The sequence below is a fragment of the Lottia gigantea genome, assembly GCF_000327385.1.
Source record: "Lottia gigantea unplaced genomic scaffold LOTGIsca_121, whole genome shotgun sequence".
Classification (NCBI taxonomy): Eukaryota; Metazoa; Mollusca; class Gastropoda; family Lottiidae; genus Lottia; species Lottia gigantea.
Genome location: NW_008707245.1, coordinates 251,825 through 273,205, shown reverse-complemented (window position 1 = coordinate 273,205; position 21,381 = coordinate 251,825). Strand labels below are relative to the sequence as shown.

Here is a 21,381-nt window from a genome sequence, read left to right as displayed (position 1 = left end):
GGTACGTTAGGGACTTATCTTATAATATATAACTGGATAATCGAAAAAAAACGATGCTTATCTATGATTGGTTAATTAATCCATCAGATAACAGAGTAGAATCGATACGTGCATCCAAATTATCTTAATGATTTTTTCCAGTCAGTCAATTAATTTCAGTTTTTATTTATCAATTTTATAACACAAACAAAAAAATCACCTCTTTTGATAGTACGAAAAATTCATGATAGCTTTAACAGTGTAACTGTTTTATATGCTAATGATCTTTGTAGAGGAAGTTATTAATACCGAAGAAGATCGTTAAGGATGAATATTTAAACTGTAAAATATCTATTCATGAAAGTATGGTAGCTTTAACAATACCAAGTTTGTTATGCTAATGAAGTCGGAAAGTGGAAAACTATTTGCCACTGGAAACGTGGAAGACTGTGGTCGCTGAAAATTAAGTTGTCTTTTTATGAGTTCATGGTAGCTTTAAGAATCTAACAGTTTGTTATGCTAATGAAGTCGGAAGGAAGAATTTTTAATAGAGAGAAAGATTGTGAAGAATGGGCGACTGGAATCTTTTGTTTTTATTCGCAGCATCTGTTGTTTTCTCGTTATGAGTTTGACAGTTACTGGTATTTTTCTTGGGGATTGTTACATCGGATTTAGGAGTAATGTTTCTTCGGTGTTTCGTGTTCATTTTGACCTTGAATTTGTCAATACAATTTTGGTTTGAAAGGTAGGCATGGTTTTGATTTTCTGTGGAGTTTTTTAGTTTTTCTTTTTTCTTTTTTGTAGTTATTACTGTACACCTTGAAGCACACCCTTAAAGAGATTGTAAAGAGGTTTTCTAAACTTTGTATGTGTATTGGGGATGATAACATCAATTTGCACCATTCCAATTTTCATTCCGACGTTTGTGGTTATTGCAATTCCACTAAAACTAATGTGCTTTTTGACGTCACTAGAGGGGATCTGCATAGATATCAATAGTAGCTTCCGGTACCTCCCCAACGTAATAAAACGCGTCAGTTTAAACTCTTCATGATTATACACAAGAACAATAGTCTCTATTGTTTTTCGTCTTTTTTCTGTGAATTATCAATTTCTATAAAAACAAAGTCAAGAATATGAATTTTAAAACATGAAATTTTATTGATTTAGAATGTTTTTGTCGCGGATCTTACAGAATCCATCAATATCAGTCTACAACTAACGTGTTTAACTGTTTGGCAGACCCGTTGCTACCGTGAGAGGACAAGGGGTTGGGGGTGTACGGAGAATGTAAAAACAAAAATAAACCCCAATCCCAAAGATTTGTTTTGAATCGTATCAAATTCAATTAGGGCTCGTTGGTACCCTTGAAGGTAATCACTATTTACTGGTAGCCCCAAGTGTTGTTGACGTCACTTTCGGTGCGTTCTAAACGTTTGTAACGGCACTTTGTAGGTATGATAAACATTTGCAAGGGAAACAGGAAACGGTAACTGGAATCAGCTAAATACACTAAAACGAAAAGTGAAACAAACTTTTTTCTTGACTCTTTTGCTCGCCATGCAATACGCAACATGGGAAATTTCAAACACTTTATATCTACGTGGGTATCTCACTTTAAACGATGTCAATTTATAAAAGCAAATAGAGCAGGGTGGTAATGGCAGGAACAGGCTGTATTCAAACGTGTTTATACAATCGACTTTATTTGTGTTTAAATACAAAAGGTTTAGTCTATGTCATCGATTAATCGGCTTTTAATGAGGCGATTAATCCCTAAACTACATTCAATGGGTGTTATTTTAAAGATGTGCTCCCACTTAGTTACATCAGAATAAGACTACTGAACTACAGGTAGTGAGGGATATTCTGAAAATGGATTTCAGGTTATCTAACTTTTGTTGGTGTATCGTTAATACATAGCTTCTGGTTGAACTACTCTGATTTTCCTTCCGAAGACTGTGGTTGCTGTATTTCCAGGAAACGCTGACCGAACTATGAAAAATAATGAGGAAAATGAACGTTGATGCGTCTAGTAATCTGAATGATTTCTTACATTTCAGATAACAGAATGATATAACGTTAACACAAAGATGTCGGCTTCGGATAACGCAACCGTCCGACTAACGGCAACGGAGAACAATGTACGTTTGATGCCCAAAGAAAGCTGGTCGCGGTTAGCACCAACAGATACGTCATTGCGTCTAAAAAGCAGCCTCAAGAAGCCAAAACAAAGACCGAGTCAGCTAGAAGAGCCAAACTTCAGTCATTCCAACGTGGGATCCCGGACTAGCACTCATTCCAAATCTACTCCTCAATCGCGTCTGTATTGCCCCAAAATCCTCTTATTCACTATTCTCTATACAATCAACTGTTTTTTCGTCCAATCAGCTACCGTGTTTTTCATTTCAAAAATCATATCCGTAGAACAGCACTTTTCATTGGATGACAATTTCTCCCAACGTATCCTAATCTGTTTCGAGATTGGTTATGTATCTTCTGTGATATTGGTGACCCATTTCCTTAAAAGGTATCACATTCCCAGAATCCTTATCGGATCCTCCTTCCTGTACGGTGTCGCTAGTGTGATCTTGTGTTTTGTGTATTTTGGTCTGAACGAATGGGACCGAGTGCCACAAAAAGTGAACCGAACGGCCCTGTTGGATTCCTACCTATGCAAATCAACTAATACATCTGGCTTAAGTGTGTGCGTTCAGGATTACGAAACGAACAGAAACTCTGTGCTGGAGTTGGGAATCGATAAATGGTTCTTCATGGCTCTATTGTGTATCATAGGTGGAGCTTTATCACCGCGGTTTCCTCTGTGTGCCACCTATATTGATAACAATATTCCCAAAAGAAAAAATACAGGAATATATGTAGGTAAGACCAATAAATGCACGTACATCGATGTTAGCAAAATCCTTTGGAAATTCAAATTTCATGGTAGCTTTAACAATGAAAAATAACGTCAAGAATTATCCAAAAGATCTATTGCAAATATACTAATATATACAATATTTGCTATGTATTGACCATCTCGGTCGTAGAGTACGACAGTTGCTCCAGACGAGGGGGCAGGCCCTTTTCGGTATCGATAGTCCTGCGTAATGAGTTAAAAATTCACTCCACCTCTCGACATACACCCTTTCGGTCGTTGTAATTAAAGCACGATCAACCGGTCCAATTAGCAGTCTATTCACGACTCGAGAGTGTAAATGAAATACTAATTATCGCCAAGAATTTAGTTAATTAGTGTCTACATAATTCACCAACTCTTAATATGCAATATTATATGACCTAGTTTCCACGATTGTTTTCAAATGCTGCACAGATATCGAGGTTGCTCCATTCTTGAATTGCTTTTCAATCCACAGTCTTGTTTTTGTACATTGTTTCCGTCCGATTGAGGACAACTCTTAATTTTTTTTGAGCAGTTGCACTAGATGTAATACGTGTACAAAATATGTTCCATTATGTTTCTTGCAGAGGCACAAAAGAGCAATTTACCCGAGACGTTGTTGTAGATCAATCACCTTTGGGACCAATTGCGGATGGATCGATGGATCCAACTGCATTATATGCTAGAGTTACTATTCCAAGTGCCAGAGATGACACCAGTGACTGAGCCAAAGGGGAGCTGAGGGATCATCCCCCACCCCCCAGAAGCCCCGAATGCAAGTTTTTTGGGCAACAATCTCATAACTAGGTTAGAATTTCGGACAATCTCTGATATTTCGCCCCTCCCTCCCGCCTCCCCCCTTTTGAACGTAAACCTGGCTCCGACACTGGATGACACCCTTACCACTTTCTCTTTTCAGGTATTTCTATGATCCCTAATATCGTCGGCCCACCACTGTCTTTTGTTTTTGGTGCTATCTTTGCTGACATTCCATACGAGTATCAAGGTAAGTGGATATCTTCATTTTCTGGTTCTGAAGTAGCCATTTAACGTGCTTGGTAGACAACCTTGTCTCTTTAGACAATTTCTTGTATTTAAAAAGTTAAGTGTACTATCACGACGGAAATATCAACGTCATTCTTAATAGCTTTTACAGACTGTCGTGTTTTCTAGATTTCTTGGTGACGAAATTAGATTAAGAATCTTAAGAATCCATGTTAAACAAGCAAAAATTAAAACACAGACAGCCAGCTCTAAACAGCTCCTAGGGTTTGTTTTAAAGCAATACACCTGGATAAATTATCTTAAGCATCAAATAGGTTATCTCCCTTTACTAGTATATTCCAATACATACAGATACTGAAGAACCTAGTCGGTTGAGTGGTTGTTTGGTCCTCATCTAGCACTCCGAGAGTCCGCATAATTGGCAAATCACACAAGCCTAGAACCTCTTTGGTAGCGTGACTGGTAGGTCCCTGGGGGATCGCATAATTTGCGTGACGAATCCCAAAGCCTAATTCCTTTGATATAAGATTAAAGATCCAAAATTTGTTGTTGCAGGTACTGAAGAACCTCGTTGGTTGGGCGACTGGTGGATTTGCTACTTGGTGCTTGGAGTCTTTTCTATCTTCTTCTCCTTACCCTTGCTACACTTTCCAAAGAATATTGATGGGAGTGGACCTGCTGGTGATATAGAGATCCTGATCACTCCTGCTGAGGATGAACCAAAGCAATGCTTCCTGAACGACTTGAAGGGTAGGTCTTCACTAACGTCATGGATACTAATCCTAGCCTCTTTGGGAAGCCAAGAGACCAAGTTGATAAACCTACCTGCATTTCGACAATAGGTATTCTACCAGACCACAAAAGCCTTCATCCTTATAGAGGAATACAAATACCAAGATAATCTTATGATATGTATGGACTATTCAAATGAAATGTGGATTTTCATCCAGTATCAGTTAAGAAACAGGTGGTCTGGGAAAGTAAGAATTCCTCGCATCGTTGGAGAATCAGTTGTCTTATAAGCTGGGTTATAAGATGGTGATAATATTGATCCATAAAGTGTTTCATTTCAGATTTTCCACTGTCCATCTTCCGAGTGTTCCGGAGTCCGATCTTCATCTTGGTGCTTATCAGTGTTTGTATTTCCTATCTTGCTACTTGGGGCTCCACATACTTCGCTCCTAAATATCTTCAGTACCAGTTCAGGTTATCTCCCTTTGCTGCCAATCTTGTGGAAGGTAGGTTTTTTTTTATAGTACCGTCGATACTTTAAAGGCGAAAACCAAGACCCAAAAGGCATAACATTTTAAAATATATATTGAACATCGCAAATAACATGCCTACAAGAAAATATTCCCTGAATGATCTCACAAGTTCGTGAAGTGTAACGAAAAATACAAATATACACTTCAAACTAAATTGATATATTTTAATTGATGGAAGACTGTACTGCAGATTGCTAAAGTTTTTCTAATCGATTTGTTGTGTATTTTCAGGTATCACAAGAGCCAGTTCTAAGTGTGTAGGAATCCTAATAGGAGGCTATATTGTCTATAATTACAAGCTTCATACTCGTGGTGCTTTACGTGTCGGTCTGGTGCTTTATCCTGTTTCAGTTGCCTTAAATCTTTTAACGACCCTTTTTGGTTGTCCCGATCCGGAAATCTACGGTCTTTCAAACAGGTTCGTCATTTGTCTTTATTTTGGGAACGAATGGATATTCTTCATAATCTTGAGGACGGACTGTTCACAATCGGCAAGAGCAGTGGAATCCTTACGGCATTTGCTTTCATTAATCATACGAGATTGAGGTGCAACGGTTGGGAACCTTGTCATCTTTGCTCTTTTTCCAGTCGACCAGCTGTAAATGGTTAGAAATAATATGGGAAGATCAATGTCACGAGGTGTGGCCAAGGTCAGCTGGAAGACCAGACAAATTCTTTTCTCTCTTTAGGGTGTTTAATGCTAATTCATTCTATTTAAAATTTTCTATTTTGCCAGTAATGTTAATGCAGAAGAGTTAAGTTGTTTTTGTTCCCCATCCTCATTCCATCCGGTGTGTGCTGCAGACGGTAGAAATTATTACTCGCCTTGTTTGGCTGGTTGTAGGAACTTCACTACTACGGTAAGATCTTTGGATTCTTTACATCAACATCAACTTAGCAAGAGTTATTAATTCCACATACCAATGATTCAGACAAGTCATGGTCTTCCTTGATCTTTGCACCTCGATAGCTATAGGATTTTTATGTACCAATATCTCTCAGAGAAGCCACGGATCATGGTCTCCTTGGTGTGATAGCAGTAACTGATTTCATTTACAACTCATTTGAACTATGGACAATTCATAGGAGAAAACCTACCCGAAAAGAGACTCTATTTTTTATATATAAATTACGGAACATTATGGTATACCACTCCTGGTTTTTATGGCACACAACGTTTCAATAATTTACGTTTTCGTCTGTAATACATCAACTGTAATCTTTCTTTGCAGGCGTTTACTCAATGTTATCCATTTGTCGGTGGCACAGTTAACTCCGGGTTGTGTGGACCGGGATGTGAATACGTCTACCCATACGTCGGAGCTCAATATCTCTCGGATGTCTTCGCTTCCATTATGGTTCTTCCCTTATATATTGTCATTGTCAGGTAACTTGTCTTTTAACTCTCAACTGCACTACTTCCGGTGCTTTAAGGGAGATCACTCTGCAACCGATTCACTAGCAAAAAGGTGGTGCTTCTTTGAGATCGTCGTACAAGTCATTAAAAGCCACAATAGTGAGTCTATCATTATGTTATCATTTCAGGAACGTAGCAGAGAAAGATAAAAGTATGGCCTTAGCGATTCTCGTCTTCTTTATTTCACTCATTAGTAAGTTTCCTTCTTTTGTTGTTCTAATTTTCACGATTTTATCTTGTAAAAAAATACCAGAGATATCAGGGCAATAGACATGATCTCTGCATGGTAACATCATCCATCCGAAGGTTACTAAGGGACGTTCCCCTGCCAACTACCACCAACCACCTACATGGGACTCTCAGTCAAGCAGCCTTAGATAATCCTTCACAATACCAAATGATCTTATACTGGTTCTCTTCGTTTCAGGTATTCTAGCAGCACCAGTTGCCTTCAAATACGTTATAGATACCACGTGCCTTATATGGACAGAAATTTGCGGTGGAAGAAGGACTTGCTCCTTGTACGCACTCGTAGCACAGCGCGTTCGATTAAAGGTGTTCGAGGGTGGACTCGGGGTGATAGGAATGTTGTTTATAGTGTGGGCGTACCTAGTGTTCGAACGCCAAGATGCCAGATTGGTTTTCGAAATGAAGGAGACGAAAAAGCTTCGCGGAAACTCATTCCAAACAACTAAAATACCAACGCGATCCGAATCTGTTCCGAGGATCATGCGCCGCTCCGGGTCGAAATACAAATCTCATAGACGAACCGGATCTGTTGGTCGCTGATGGAAGTTTTAACATACAGTGCCTCATAACAATTCTGATATTACCTCGTAGCATGGTTCTGCTTGTGTCCGACTATGCATCATAGGTATATAACCTAATGACAGAAATGCTACGTTGCTTTGGTAATTCTTAAGTTTAACGGCAAGTCAAGGAAAGGTACCCCTGGTATAAAAGAACCCTAAATAACCCGCGGTTTTAAAAATTCGAAGTCTATGGACGGCTTTAGATCCCTCAAGACGGATGATACACGCGGTAAATGGGCGGACGGACAATTTACAAATGACTGTGATTAATACATACCTCATAATGACAGAGCTGTTTGTCGAATCCTTCAACATCAGTAGAAGCCACGCTATTCTGAATAGGACAACAGGACATCGTGAAGTATTCAGTATGCCCCTTTCACTTTCAATTTCTTGATCTTTTCTATGGCCTTTTCATAATCTAAAATGTAAATTGGATTCATTTTTACATGTTGTTAAACCATTTTATGCATTTGTGCCTTTGAGATATGGTTCTGGTTAAAAACTCACATCTGGATTTTCATCTATATTATATATAGAGAGAATACATTTGGATAAATGACAAAAAGGAACAGCAAGATCTACCCTATAATCAGAGTATCTGTTTTTAGATTTTAATTTGAGCTTTGAGTTTTGTTTATTTGTATCTACACTACAACTCAATGAAGGTCTACCACCAAAGACGGTTTTGCCACAAAAACTATATCAGATATGTAGAGCTGTAACTGATTCATTTTGGCATCGAGTTAGATACTTCAGTCCCGAATTGTAGCAAGGACGTAGGACATCAAACACCAGGCCGTCGTTCTGGTTAGCTTGCTGTCCAGTTAAAAACGACAAGAAACACCTAGAGCTATGTATATTTTGAACAGATTTTATTTGGCAGTTGGTTAGTTAGGAGAAAAACTTTAACAATTTTTTAAGGGTTTGCAGTGTTTCAGTGTGGACATAAGACTTTTTCTTTCGTGATTATCTTAAATAATTATCAATACATTTTTTCAATTTTATACTTCTCATTCTATTAAGATTTTTTCAAATTAAATTTGTTAATTTTCGTGTTATTTCATCAAATTCTGTCATGGAAAATAAAGACCATTATGCAAAATGAAATTTTCTACTTTCTGAATGCTTGTCTCATATCGTAACCATCCCAACCGCCCAGGTCGACCACATGAACGAATATCTTATATTGGACCCAGTGGCTTTCCTAGGAAACATTAGGTGACGGAGGCGATCAGGGGCCTCAGGATCAGGATAAGAGTGGGGGGGGGGCGAAGCCGGGTCAGCCCCCTTTCTGCCCCTACCCCTCATGACACCCCCGTAGAAACGCCAGAGATTGCATCACTGACAGTGGAGAACATGTTTGAAATCTACAAGTACTATCTCTAGCCTCAACAAGGCTAATCAATTAAGCTAGTTGTTTATGAGAAGTGTCACAGGACCGTGTATGGCCCGCGGATAGACGTCACGTTGCGTAACGTCCGTAACGCCATGACACCGTGAGATATTTAGTAGGAAATGACTTTATTTGCATGGAAATTCTCATTTTCTTTTTCGATCTCTTATCACAATGATGATTCCGGGTTTCCTATGGAAAAGTGGACAATTCTTTGGAATCTGTTTAATCGTCATTCAGGTAAGCATGTTTAACGTTTTGGGTTTTATCAAGTGTGCTTTTTAATGGAGACACAAATATAGAAAGTTTATCCAGGACTTATTGTGGACAGTGTATCTTTTCTCTATCATTTGTTTTGCATCCTTCTTGAACACTCATCGGCGAATAACTTTGTCTTCCTTTTAAAAAGATTCACATAGCATATTATGTTGGTATTTTTATATTTAACCATCTGGGCAGCATTTTGAAAAAATCCTAGTGAAAGTTCTGCAAGAACATAACTGATTTAAGGCGGTAATATTTTTATAAGTACGATGATCTAAATCGGGATAGGTGGACGTCAACATGCATCCCCATGTATTTTTACGTTGTTACCAGACTATAGATCTAGTTCGAAACATATCCTAATCTCAATCACAGACCAACGAACGCAACAACAACCTAGAGTATGTTGGCAGATCAGGTTGAAAGTTTGAAGTTTAAAGCGTATACCCCAATTAAATTTTTTTTTAAATTTTGTAGATTCAGTATGCAGCCAGTCAAATATCAGAGATTCCACTGACTCTCGACAGTATTCTGAAACAACAAGGAATCCAAGACGCAGGCTCCAAACAGTCAAATGGATTCAGCACCCTCTCATCGGGAACGCCGGCTTTCAACCATTACAGTCCAGAGAGGCTACAGGCATTACAGCAGTCACAAATTGCCGATTTTCAATCCATGTTGAGTATGATGAGCCAACAGCCATCCACATCAATTGCCGGGCCACCACAAACGCAACCTGGTATGGAAGAAATGATGAGGATGTTGACGCAGTCGTTTGGACAATCTGCTCCACCTACTCCAGAGCAGCTTGGGTTTACCCATTACGGCCCAAGTAAACCAGCTACCAAACCTCTAACTCCGGAGCAAAGTATGATGAACATGCTAATGCAGCAATCGCAAGGTGAGCAAAAAAGCAACAGTAACATGTTGTTGCAGTATTTGCTATTAATGGATGCAATGAAACCAGCCACATCTTCAGCTTCGTCACCAGCATCTTCAATGACACCTACAGCAGTATCAACAATATCAGAAGCTACATCAACGTCAGCATCAATTCCGGCAACAGGTATATCGACACAAGCAATATCCTCGACAGAAATTCCCCCAATCAACGGAACTCCCGCCTCCTTTCAAAGCAACCTTATTCGATCCAACAGTAGCGACATCAAAGTGTCTTTCTCTGGCATGTCCAGTAAATTAGGTCTTCCATCAAACCATGCCGCAAATCAGAATTCTCTCCGATTGAAGAGATTGCTCCTGAATCGGCTACTCGCAAATAGTAGGCTCAGATTGAAGCAAATCCGTTTCTTTCACGAAAAGAACAAGGAAACTATTATTACTGCAGCCAACGCAAGTAGTTCAGCAAAATCCCAGTTGAAGACCGTACCACTGAACACCACTGTCCCGACAACCAAACTTGCAAATACAGAAGTTTCCACCGGAATTAATCCACAGGTACCTATAATTTTACCAACTGCTCCCAATACGTCAACAGTTAGAGTACCCACAACTACGAAAAGCGTCAATCAATCTTCTGTTTCCAAAAGTCAAACCAAACTGTCACCCCCGGCACAGCCCATCGGAAGAGAAAAACAACAACATCCGGCTTTATCAATAACAACACAAATGCCATTAATCCATACTACAGCACCGTTAGCAACCATTCAACGCTTAACTCAGCCTCTAACGTCGAATTCCGTGACACCAAGAGAGCAAAACAGTGCATCAACAGCCAAAAATTGGAGATATCCCAACTACCCACACATGGCCAGTAACGGACATCATCAACACCAGAGCAAGAATTCTATTATTTACCAAAATCAACAGCCGTACCAGTACCAAAATCAAAACCAGATCCAATATCAACCAGTTAACCAGGCACCGATTCTAAATTACCAAATGGCCCAATACAGCAACCAAGCTCCACCAGCATATCAAAGCAACCAAGGACAATACCCAAGCGTAGCCTATCCAAACCAGAACGTAGCCTATCCAAACCAAAACGTAGCCTATCCAAACCAGAATGTAGCCTATCCAAACCAAAACGTAGCCTATCCAAACCAGAACGTAGTCCATCCTAACCCAAGCATGGGTTATGACCCTATCTATGCTTATCAACAACCTGTAGGCCACAACGAATATCAGGGGTTTCCACAGCCACACCAAATGCAATTCCCCGTGCCAGGTCGATCTTCGTTCCCAATGCCAAGTGATCCACTTCTAACCCAAGTAAATCCTCCTGCTGATCCAATGTTACCTATTGCACCACCCAATGCTATTTCGGCAATAGACTCTGCTGAAGCCAGAGCTGAGTACCTGGAGCAGAATCCTCCAACCGAACAGCCACCTCCAGTACCGACAACGCCAGCACCAGTGACAACAACTAGTACAATTAAGTACATACCACGTACCAATCCTAATCTTCTTCGCAACGCACGACAAAAGTCTAGCAACCAATGGGCAGAGATGCTGCACTTCCTCAGCAAAAACTTCCCCGACTATTTGTCCTTACGGAGCCAGGTTCATCAAACCGCACTATCTTCACCCATGGCCAAGCAATTTCGAACTTTAATTGCAGCCAAATCAAAAGTGGCCAATCCTCTGTCTGGTAATGGGTTCGGGACTTCTAGAGCTAACGCCAACCTGGGATCGCATTGGATTAATACCACTCCGTCAACGACGCCAGCTGGCGAACCGCTAGAAGTAGAAATTGAATTTGAACCAACCACTACCACGCCGAGTCCAATTCATCCATTACATGCAGCAAAGGCAGCTGCAGCCAGAGGATTTGAAATCGCGAAATCCGTCAATGGCCAAATTTTCGGTGGCATGTTTGGACCACCCATTCAACAACGGCAGTCAAATGTGAACAGCAATTTCGATATGTTTGGAATGATGACTGGACATAAGGCAGCTCAATCAAATGGTTTCCATGGCCCCCCACATAATACCCGACAAGGAAATCAACACGCTGCATTTTTCACGAATGGACATAATCCAGGCAATAATAAAGCACCGTGGACTCACAATCAAAACTCAAAATGGGGGATGAACGGAGCAGTGTAGAATGACAACCATGCTAAATATTATTTTTGAAATTTTTTATCAATTCAATAATCAATATTCAAATATATTTTTCTCTAATAAAAGCAAAGTAAAAGTTTACAATGAAACCTGTTTTTCTTATTATACATAAAGTCATGGACCATCGTCTGATGAAACATTGACTATGGTGGGGTGGGGTCTTCTGTTCATAATAAACATTAGCAAATGTGGAAAAAAGGAAGGTCCTTGGTTAATTGTTACCGCACCATGGAAATGTGAACCAAGGGGGTCCATGCAATCCCACATGCCAAAACTGGCAAAATTTCGGAATTCAAGACGAAAGGGAAGCGATTATACCATTCTGACTGAGGGAAGATTATCTAAATGTAGGGCCTAAATCAAATGATAACATACAACAGAATATGGCGAAGCGATTATACCGTTACCAGAATACTATATATCCACGATCCCCTACAAGACACGCAGCCAATGACGTACATTTCAAACAGTTTTTCTGACTACATCAGTTTTCCACCTTCATCAATGTCTATTAAATCAAGGTATATTCGTAGTCACATTTACAAAAAGAAAACCCAAAAAGACAAAGAAATATGACAGCAGTAACCTTGGGTCATAAAAGATGATTATATACGAAAGCAGTTATTGTTGGTATGACGTAGGTAAACCTGGCAGATACATGTGTGTACGTGTAGGAGGAGGGAGGGGGCAGTTTAACGAAAACAACGTTTCCACAAAGTACGCTGTGGGTTACCCAACTGAATCTCAGAGAAACTTTCTGGTTGTAAGACATCTCTCGATGCCATCCCACCACCACTTCAAAATTACCGGATTTGATGAGAGAAGGGAGTTAAGAAATAAAACTCTTTCATGATAAGGTTTCGTTGAGAAATAAAACTCTTTCATGACAAGGTTTCCTTGAGAAATAAAACTCTTTCATTATGAGGTTTTATTAAGAAATAAAAATCTTTCTAAACAAGCTTTCTTTTCAGAACTTTTTTCAAAATTCAATATAAAAATCTTCTTAAGATAAAGACAATGATTTAAATATTCTTACCATAACGTTTTAATGAGAAATAACAATCTTTTTTCAATGAGATAAAAAATCTTTCAATTATAAGGTTTCATTAAGAAATATAAATCTTTCTTTTATAAAGTTTCATTGAGAAATATAAATCTTTCTTTTACAAAGTTTCATTAAGAAATAAAAACTCTTTCATTATAAAGTTTCATTTATAAAAATCTTTCCATCAAAAGCTTCACACAGCACATCTCATAATATCATTTCCTGTTTCCATTTGAATACAGAGATGTATTTTTCAATAGAAATGTCGTACAAGGGTTAAAGATTAATGATGACGCCGCTACACGGCCAATACCGTCATTGACAAGTAATTTAACATGTCCGCTGACAATTAAGGGTTAAAATGAATTGTGTTCACAATTTGACAGCTACGATTTGTCTAACATATTAATTGGGGGCTAATAAATGAGCTTTATTTGATTAGTGGCTGTCATACAGACGGTACGTCACTCAGTGAACGCAGCCGTATGTCACAGGGTTTGACGTTTGCTTATATAACGTCATCCAAAATGTCATTTTGACATGTTACGATTTATATACCTCTAAATTTCGATGTACGGACTTCATTTCAGTATTCATTTTCGCCGATTATGGCAACTTCGCATTTTCCGCTAAAAAACTGTTTTTTGTTTGGAATTTTATTTGTTGTCACAAAGGTAAGTTCTTTGGTCTAAAACTTGTCACAGTATTGTTTAGAATGACTCCACTCTTTTTTACGAGCGATTACAGATAAGCCGTGAGCTACGACTGAGCTTTGTTAACCTCTTGTTTCACACTTTTGGAGATGAATTACAATTTAAGGACGAGTTTTATGTGATTGGATAGAACAACTTTATCAAAGTATATACGTATACGTTGTAGATTGAATTTTTGTTCAAAGAATTAGACCTGCTAAATTTCAAACGTTTGTCTTAAAAATAGAATATCACTTATCTGAGGTATTTCATAAGAAAATATTTAAACACGGACACCTACCATCATAACAAATGAATTTTCAAAATCAGAACTGTTCCCATGCTTCCATTTTTATTCACGCAAAGTCAACCTAGGTAAATATTATTTTGAAGTTGATATTTCTATCAAGAGCAAAGTCATTTTACCAACAAACGTTTTGTGCTGCCGCTGCCACATGCTGTTCTTTTTTCTATCGATTCAGATTTATAATGCTTCAGCACAAGTGACCCAACCACCACCAGGCATCTACGAACCACCCAGCATTCCACTACCAAGATGGCCGATAGAACTCAACGGAACGCAAAATGGTTACCACGTACTTCCAGACTACGTTCAACAGCAGATCCGACAACCTTCAGAAATTGGTCATGCTCATGCTCATGCTCATGCGCATGCTCATCCGCCGCCCCCGGACAGCATACTGAGGACAGAAAGCCACAAGAATCCGTTTCGTCCCCAGCAGCCAAATACATTCAATCCTCATGCAACTAAAAAAGTATTCAAGTATGAAGCGAGCTGGATGGGGCAACAGAGAAGCAAGTATCCAATAGACCGAAGCATCCAGGAGCAAGGGCTCAATACTCGACATCAAGGTCCATCCAACAACCCAGCATACAACAACTACCCATACAAACCACAGTACCCAAAAGAATCCACACAATATGAACCCAAAGGGCCACCCTTTCAGAAGTCGCACGACTCCCATCTTCATAGCCGAATACCCACTAAATTTGAACACCACACGCCAGCTAAAGTGAGCCAACCACAGAATGACGGATACACCTATCCCAAGCCCCCACCAGGATATTACGGTCCAGAGAAGCAAGAGACCAAACCAACAGCAGGACTCCCTCAAGCCATCTTGGAGTATCTCCAAAAGCAACAAGCTAAAGACGGACTTCCTCCAACTCTTTTGAATTACCTCCGCAGTCAGGCAGGGGCACCTGTTCCCCAATCTTTCCATGAAAGGCCAACCTCAGCTCCACCAGTAGATTCATCAACAGAAAGCCCTCATCAAGCACATCAGCCTAATCATTCTGCAGATATTCAACATCCACTACCACAGGAATCTACGACAGAAAGCCCATCAGCAGGGACAACTGATCAGCCAACTACTCCAGTTATTGAATTCACGACAAAAGCTGTTGCCAGTGAGCTCATGGCTAAGCTATCCCGCCAGCTGGAGTCTCAATCCGCCGCCGTCCAACAACTAACGGACTCCTTTACTACTCTTTCACCGCTTGAAGCAAGTACGGGCCCAACCAACAACAGCGATGCCTTGTCTTTACAATTCCGGAAACTTCTTTTGAAAAAGTTGATAGCACGAAGATTGTTGACGCTTAAGACCATAGGTAATCTTTCAAAAAATACCACTACCGTTGCACCTGTAAACATTTCAGAAAGCGTAACCGCAACACCGAATATTCAACACCATTCAGCCCAGGAGCCTGCCACTAATCCTCATTCTACTTCTATTGATAGTCATGCACCACACATTAGTCAGGGACAAGAGAACGTCCACCAACAACCTCTTCCAGCTACTCCTACATTCCAACCACATGAACACAAGACCACCGAGGCGTTTAAAGATGGAACGACCACATCGAGTCCTGGATTACTACCAGGCGAGAGATTTCCCCCTAATTCACATTATGTGGGGCATCTTCCGCCAGATGCTGCGGCTGATCCTCATTCAAATCATGCAAACAACCAATTTCAACCACAATCAGGGCACCGACACTCATTTAATGCACAGAGACCACATACTTACGAAGGGAACCAACACTTTGACCATCAGCACCAAAAACATGCTAGTCCACAAAACGAGGCCAAAAATAATATACAAACAAAACAAGCACCTGTAAGTGGAAATCCAGAAATAAGACATGCACAGAGACCAAATACTTACGAAGGGAACCAACATTTTGGCAATCAGCACCAAGGGTCAGTGAGTCCACAAAACCCGGCCAGAAATAATATACAAATAAAAACAGCATCTGCGAGCGGAATTCCTAAAATCAGTTACGTGCATTCTGGACAGCAAAATTACCTCGCAGGAGTTTCACCAAAACCCGATACAGCTACACAAAATCCGCAGTCGTACTTCCATCCAGCATCCGCACAAAAAGAACTTAGCATGGTGACCGAACCTACACCAATTTTTGGAGCTCCAAACGAAATGCAAACCATAGAAATACCGGCTATGAATAATCCCACAGCCAAGCCCGGCATGGTTAGAGTCGTCTACATTCCTGGAAAGGGTGGTGCTAAGGGCTTCTTCAGGGTCATCCACGTGAGTGCTCCAGACACCTCTAATCCATCCACAGCTCAACCTCTGTCGCCAATTCAGAAATATTTCAGCCAAGACAGGATCAACAGCCAACAGTATCCAACGCCGGAACAGTTACGACATGCCATCGAACAAGAGAAAGGGATTAAGGATTCATCACGACTACAGCATGGGTCAGGGATACCAAAGAAGAATCCAGTTGTGGAATCGCCGCAGAAATTTCCAGCAGTAGATTCCACGCCGTTGACAGGGTCACAAACTAACGTTAAGGACAGTTTGGTGGGACTTCTCAATACCCTTGAACCCACCAAGGCGACCAAAGGAAAAATGACACATTACAATCAAGAAAAACAAGCACCGAATTCGTGGCAAAACTACGCTACAGCAAATGACTATGCACCGAACCAAAACAGATTCGATCCAAAATATCCTACAAAACAAATCCATAAACATTCGGGCGTAACACAGCAGAAGGTTAACAAGATTCAAGCACCATCTCAGCAGTACCAAGAATTCACCAACGTCCAACAAGGTCATAAGAAGCAAGGCACCGAAATGAGTCCATCCTCACCGAACCTTGACCCTTACTACAAATTAGTTGAAGAGCAAATTCATCAGAATTCCATATTTACAACCGCAGCTCCTCTAAAAACTTCCACGTCGCAAACAATTCAAACACAATTTGGTTACAACAATGTTCCTTATGGAGCTCATGGAGCTCCTTGGGAAAGCCACTATATGTCCAACGGAAACCAACAGAATCAAGGTGTTAAATCAGAGCAAATTCGTCAGAATTCCATATTTACAACGGCAGCTCCTCTAAAAACTTCCACGTCGCAACCTATTCAAACACAATTTGGTTACAACAATGTTCCTTATGGAGCTCCTTGGGAAAGCCATTATACGTCCAACGGAAACCAACAGAATCAAGGTGTTAAATCAGAGCAAATTCGTCAGAATTCCATTTTAACAACGGCAGCTCCTCAAGCAACTACCACATCGCAACAAAATCAGGCTCAATTTGGTTACAACAATGTTCCTTATGGAGCTCCTTGGGAGAGGCACCATACGTTCAACGGAAACCAAAGAAACCAAGGTGTTATAGACGCAAGAGGACCATTTAACTATCCTTCGAGAACTCAGGGACCAGTGGTTGTGACCACGGAACAACCTACAACTCCTGTTCCCATACAGAATTTTGAGACCAGGGGTCGATTGTCTGCACCCAACTCAAATGAATTCAATATGGTCAACCAGCAACCAAAAGGACCTATACCAACGGGTGGCAGAGTGCCATCAGATTTAGCTGGGGCAGTGAGGGGTGCGTCGGCGTCTGTCAATGTTCCTGGTAACCCTGCATTCCATGGTGAACACACCCAACAGACAGATATTGCCGGAACTTCTAATCTTGGTCCCAAGGAACCTGCTGCCTCCACAGGATCCAACACCGAAGTCGCCATACAGGATCAGTTAGTCCAACAAACCATGATGGAGCTTCTCAAGCGCCAACCACACCTCCTCCAAGGCAATAATCTGCAAGAGCTTATCCAGAAGCTTTCTCAAAATATTTCGGTTCCCGAAATCGACAATAACTATAATCTTAACAAAAAAGCTTCGAAGTCATCTGCTCCTTCACCCTCAGCAACGGCAACGGGTTCATCATCGCTGCAGTCAAGCGGCAGTTCTATTGCGTCTCCTGACGTAGGACTTCGACGTTATCCAGAGCCTAAAGCTGCACCTTTTGAAAATCTTCCAAAAACCCAACCAGCATCTTCACATCCAGTTCCAAAACAATGGAATCCAGTATACTCAAATGGGGCACAAAATCGACCATCGGGGCATCACAGAAATATGAATCAATACCACCAAGAAATGCACATGGGCGTTTATCATTATCAGGGATATGAGGACCCAACTACAACGACGGCTTTACCACCAACCACACAGCCACTGCCTGTAAACTCCAACAACCAGCCTCAATATAGTGGAAGATATGGTCCTCGGGGTCCACAATCGCGATATCCAATAAGGGGTCCTCAAATGAATTTCCCCATTCCAATTTACGAGCACACCGTCTTAGATAAGCCAAAACCACAGTTAAAACCTCCACAGAGTAAACCCGTAGTCCAAACTCCATCAGAAAGCAATTACTGGAAGCAACAGCAACAAAATCATACAGTACAACATCAAAATTATTGGCAACAACCACCACAAGCTGCTAATAACCAACAGCAAAATCAATCCATTGGCCAACACAGCAACCATTGGCAGCAACAACACAATCAGTCCAGTGGACAGCACAGCAACCATTGGCAGCAACAGCAAAATCGATATGAACAACAGCATCGTGGAAGTCCGCACCAGAATCAGATATATCAGCAGCAGAACAGCACTAGACAACACCAGCAAAACGCCTGGCAGCAACAGCAGAACCAGACAAACCAATACCAACCTTATTGGCAAACCCAGCAGAATCAAACAAACCCGAACTACTGGCAAGCTCAACACAATCAGACAAACCATCAACAAGCGCATCAACAATACCCAAGGAATCAATATCAAACCCATAACAACCAACCTCAGCAGCAATATTACCCCACTAATCAGTATAAGCATATGCATTCACAACACAGTAATCAGCAGGCACCGGCATCTCCCCAACAGAATAAACATACCGCGTACCTTTCAGGGGAACTACATCGCAGTCATTCCAGCGTCGTCGAAGCCAAGCCACTGCAGATCCAAATTCCAGGCAACATAAACCTAGGTGCACCACAATCTTCCATGACAGCTGGGGGTTATCCAGGTAACATGTTTTCATATATTCAGCTTCTATCATTCAGAAATATAATTCGTATCATTTGTTGATCGATACTTCGACGCCTGATTCATCTGCAATATACTAGTATGCTGTCGTCCCATGTCTTCTTTGCTTGACAATGGCGTAGGCTTCGCTTTTGATGGAGGGTAAAGTATTGGTTTTCTTTCTTTATTTTCTATTTTTGTCACATATAACTTGCTTTTTTCAGTTGCCCAGGTTCAGCTCGGACAAACAACATCCTCGGCGTTAGTTGATACATTATCCCTGCAGAGATCACCGTTAGTCGATCCCGTCTCTCCGTCCGGTGGTGTACCAGACTTGACAGCCGGCTTACCCAAAGATATCATAGTATCCTTCCCAGGAGGTGGCGTCAGCCCGGGATCAGATGTTCTTGGAATCCTCGATCCTATGTTGTTATCGGGTGGCAACCCAAGTCATTTAGCACCTGTACCAGAACCTTCTTCTTCGCCTGCACCAAGTACGTCTACTGCAGCACCCAACACCACAACGGCGATGCCCACGGTACCAACCACCACGATACCGCCAGCTCATACGTTTTCCTCAGAGCAGATGTGTACCATGCAATCAGAATGCGAAATGGGTTGCTGCTACACACTTCAAGGAGACATATTGTGGGATTGGAAATTCATGGTGGAACCTCCGCAACTTCCGCAAGGTAAGCAATTGGTTACTGGAACTACGAAAGTAATAATGACCAATACCGTGGTTGGAAGCACTTCACCCGATTTTGGCCGCCTAAACTCATGTCCAAGAATGTGCATTTCCGCCGTCACGAGCACTTACTACCACCCTACAGATGGTTTTGCTTTGAAGGTTTGTGATTTATAATTTATTTTTATCTTTTCAGTTGGTTATTGTCACACCAAGATGTCGACTGAGTTAGGAGACGGTTGTGAAGCTTCTTTCTGTCCTTGTGTCTCAGGTAAGCCAATATTCTGCTTGTTCTTCAATAACGAAAGGGAGATGTAAATCTGGTATTCCTCTCGTTTTTTGCGACTTTTGGCAAGTTTCAATGCATTTTTTTTAGCTAATTCTTGTACTTCTTTGTCGACTGTACCTCTTGAACCACATTTGTACCCTTTCTCTTTACAGCAAACCAAGTCTGTCTGAGCGTTCCGCCAGAGAACTTCACTATACCAGCAGGCTACGACGCCGCCGAACAAGGCGCTATATCGTTCGGCAAGTGTATGTCTACGGCCCAGAAGAAAGCGGCTGTGTCTCATATGACCCAGGCCAAGATGCTGGTGGACATGTGCATGTCCGATCCTTCCTGTCCGCTACATAGTATGCAGTTACAGAAGAAGAAAAAGAAATAAGAAGAGCAACGATTTTATTTATGAAGAACATTACAACCATCTTGATTTTAAAAAAGAGTCCACGAGTCTGACGACATCTAACCCTTGATGCACCCGAAATATAACCTTGTCGTTCCATTGACCAATCAAAAACCGTGTTACATAAAAAAAAAACAGTTGAATCACTTTTATTAGCTTCAAACTTGTGAAATGTAACGCAAAAACCGAAATAAAGCATTATAGAATCATAGCAGCCGCAAAATCCCACGCTTCAAAACGACGAGAATTAAAAACAAAACCTCGGGAGTTTTACATCCTACAGAAAAAAGAACATAGTTTATTTTTATAGAATATATTTCTACTTTACTCAAATTTTTTATTTCTATATTGTACATAAGAATTAAAATAAAATGCATTTATTGGTGAATCGTTTTGATTTTGTTGTTTGTGACTTATTTACCGTAGAAGGGACACCCTTTAAATGAAGGTTGCATACATAATTGTTTAATTTGAGATAAGCTTCTGGTATACTATATTTGCAATTGTGGAGCTCTTTAATTCATTCTAAACCAATACCGGAATACCTTACTGTGATATTACTGGTTAGGAAATTTCATTATCCAATCAGATATTCCTATCACCCTTGAAACCAATTCCGGAATGCTCCCAGTTGAATATTAGTTTGCTGAATCGTGTATGGCCCATTCAGGAATACCCATACTTGAATATCATTGGTTCAAATAAATCATCATCCAATCAAAGTTGAAATTAAGTCTACTGAGTTCAAATTCATTCATTACACTGATTGGTGAT

General features: G+C 40.6%; 3 protein-coding genes across 3 annotated transcripts; all 3 read left to right on the top strand.

The window, feature by feature from the left end:
• Positions 1-2,072: 2,072 nt before the first annotated feature.
• Positions 2,073-7,357, top strand: LOTGIDRAFT_171845 (hypothetical protein; the record flags this gene model as incomplete). Its single annotated transcript, XM_009048419.1, has 9 exons — positions 2,073-2,862; positions 3,801-3,887; positions 4,442-4,636; positions 4,960-5,124; positions 5,383-5,569; positions 5,888-6,011; positions 6,384-6,538; positions 6,697-6,761; positions 6,996-7,357. 9 exons carry the CDS (start codon positions 2,073-2,075, stop codon positions 7,355-7,357), a joined length of 2,130 nt encoding a protein of 709 aa, XP_009046667.1.
• Positions 7,358-8,936: 1,579 nt separating this feature from the next.
• Positions 8,937-12,205, top strand: LOTGIDRAFT_237879 (hypothetical protein). The gene is made up of 2 exons (XM_009048418.1): positions 8,937-9,016; positions 9,518-12,205. The coding sequence occupies exons 1-2, from the start codon at positions 8,951-8,953 to the stop codon at positions 12,104-12,106; spliced, it is 2,655 nt and encodes an 884-aa protein (XP_009046666.1). The 5' UTR covers positions 8,937-8,950; the 3' UTR covers positions 12,107-12,205.
• A 1,572-nt stretch (positions 12,206-13,777) lies between these two features.
• On the top strand, positions 13,778-20,994 carry LOTGIDRAFT_237878 (hypothetical protein; the record flags this gene model as incomplete). Its single annotated transcript, XM_009048417.1, has 5 exons — positions 13,778-13,843; positions 14,344-19,237; positions 19,461-19,928; positions 20,121-20,195; positions 20,366-20,994. The coding sequence occupies 5 exons, from the start codon at positions 13,778-13,780 to the stop codon at positions 20,587-20,589; spliced, it is 5,727 nt and encodes a 1,908-aa protein (XP_009046665.1). The 3' UTR covers positions 20,590-20,994.
• Between the last annotated feature and the right edge of the window lie 387 nt (positions 20,995-21,381).

Bases quoted from the DNA above. Each gene is read 5' to 3' on its own strand.
- LOTGIDRAFT_237879 (XM_009048418.1), top strand. From the start codon at position 8,951: ATGATGATTCCGGGTTTCCTATGGAAAAGTGGACAATTCTTTGGAATC. The intron at 9,017-9,517 runs GTAAGCATGTTT...TAAATTTTGTAG, and splicing joins TCTGTTTAATCGTCATTCAG to ATTCAGTATGCAGCCAGTCA.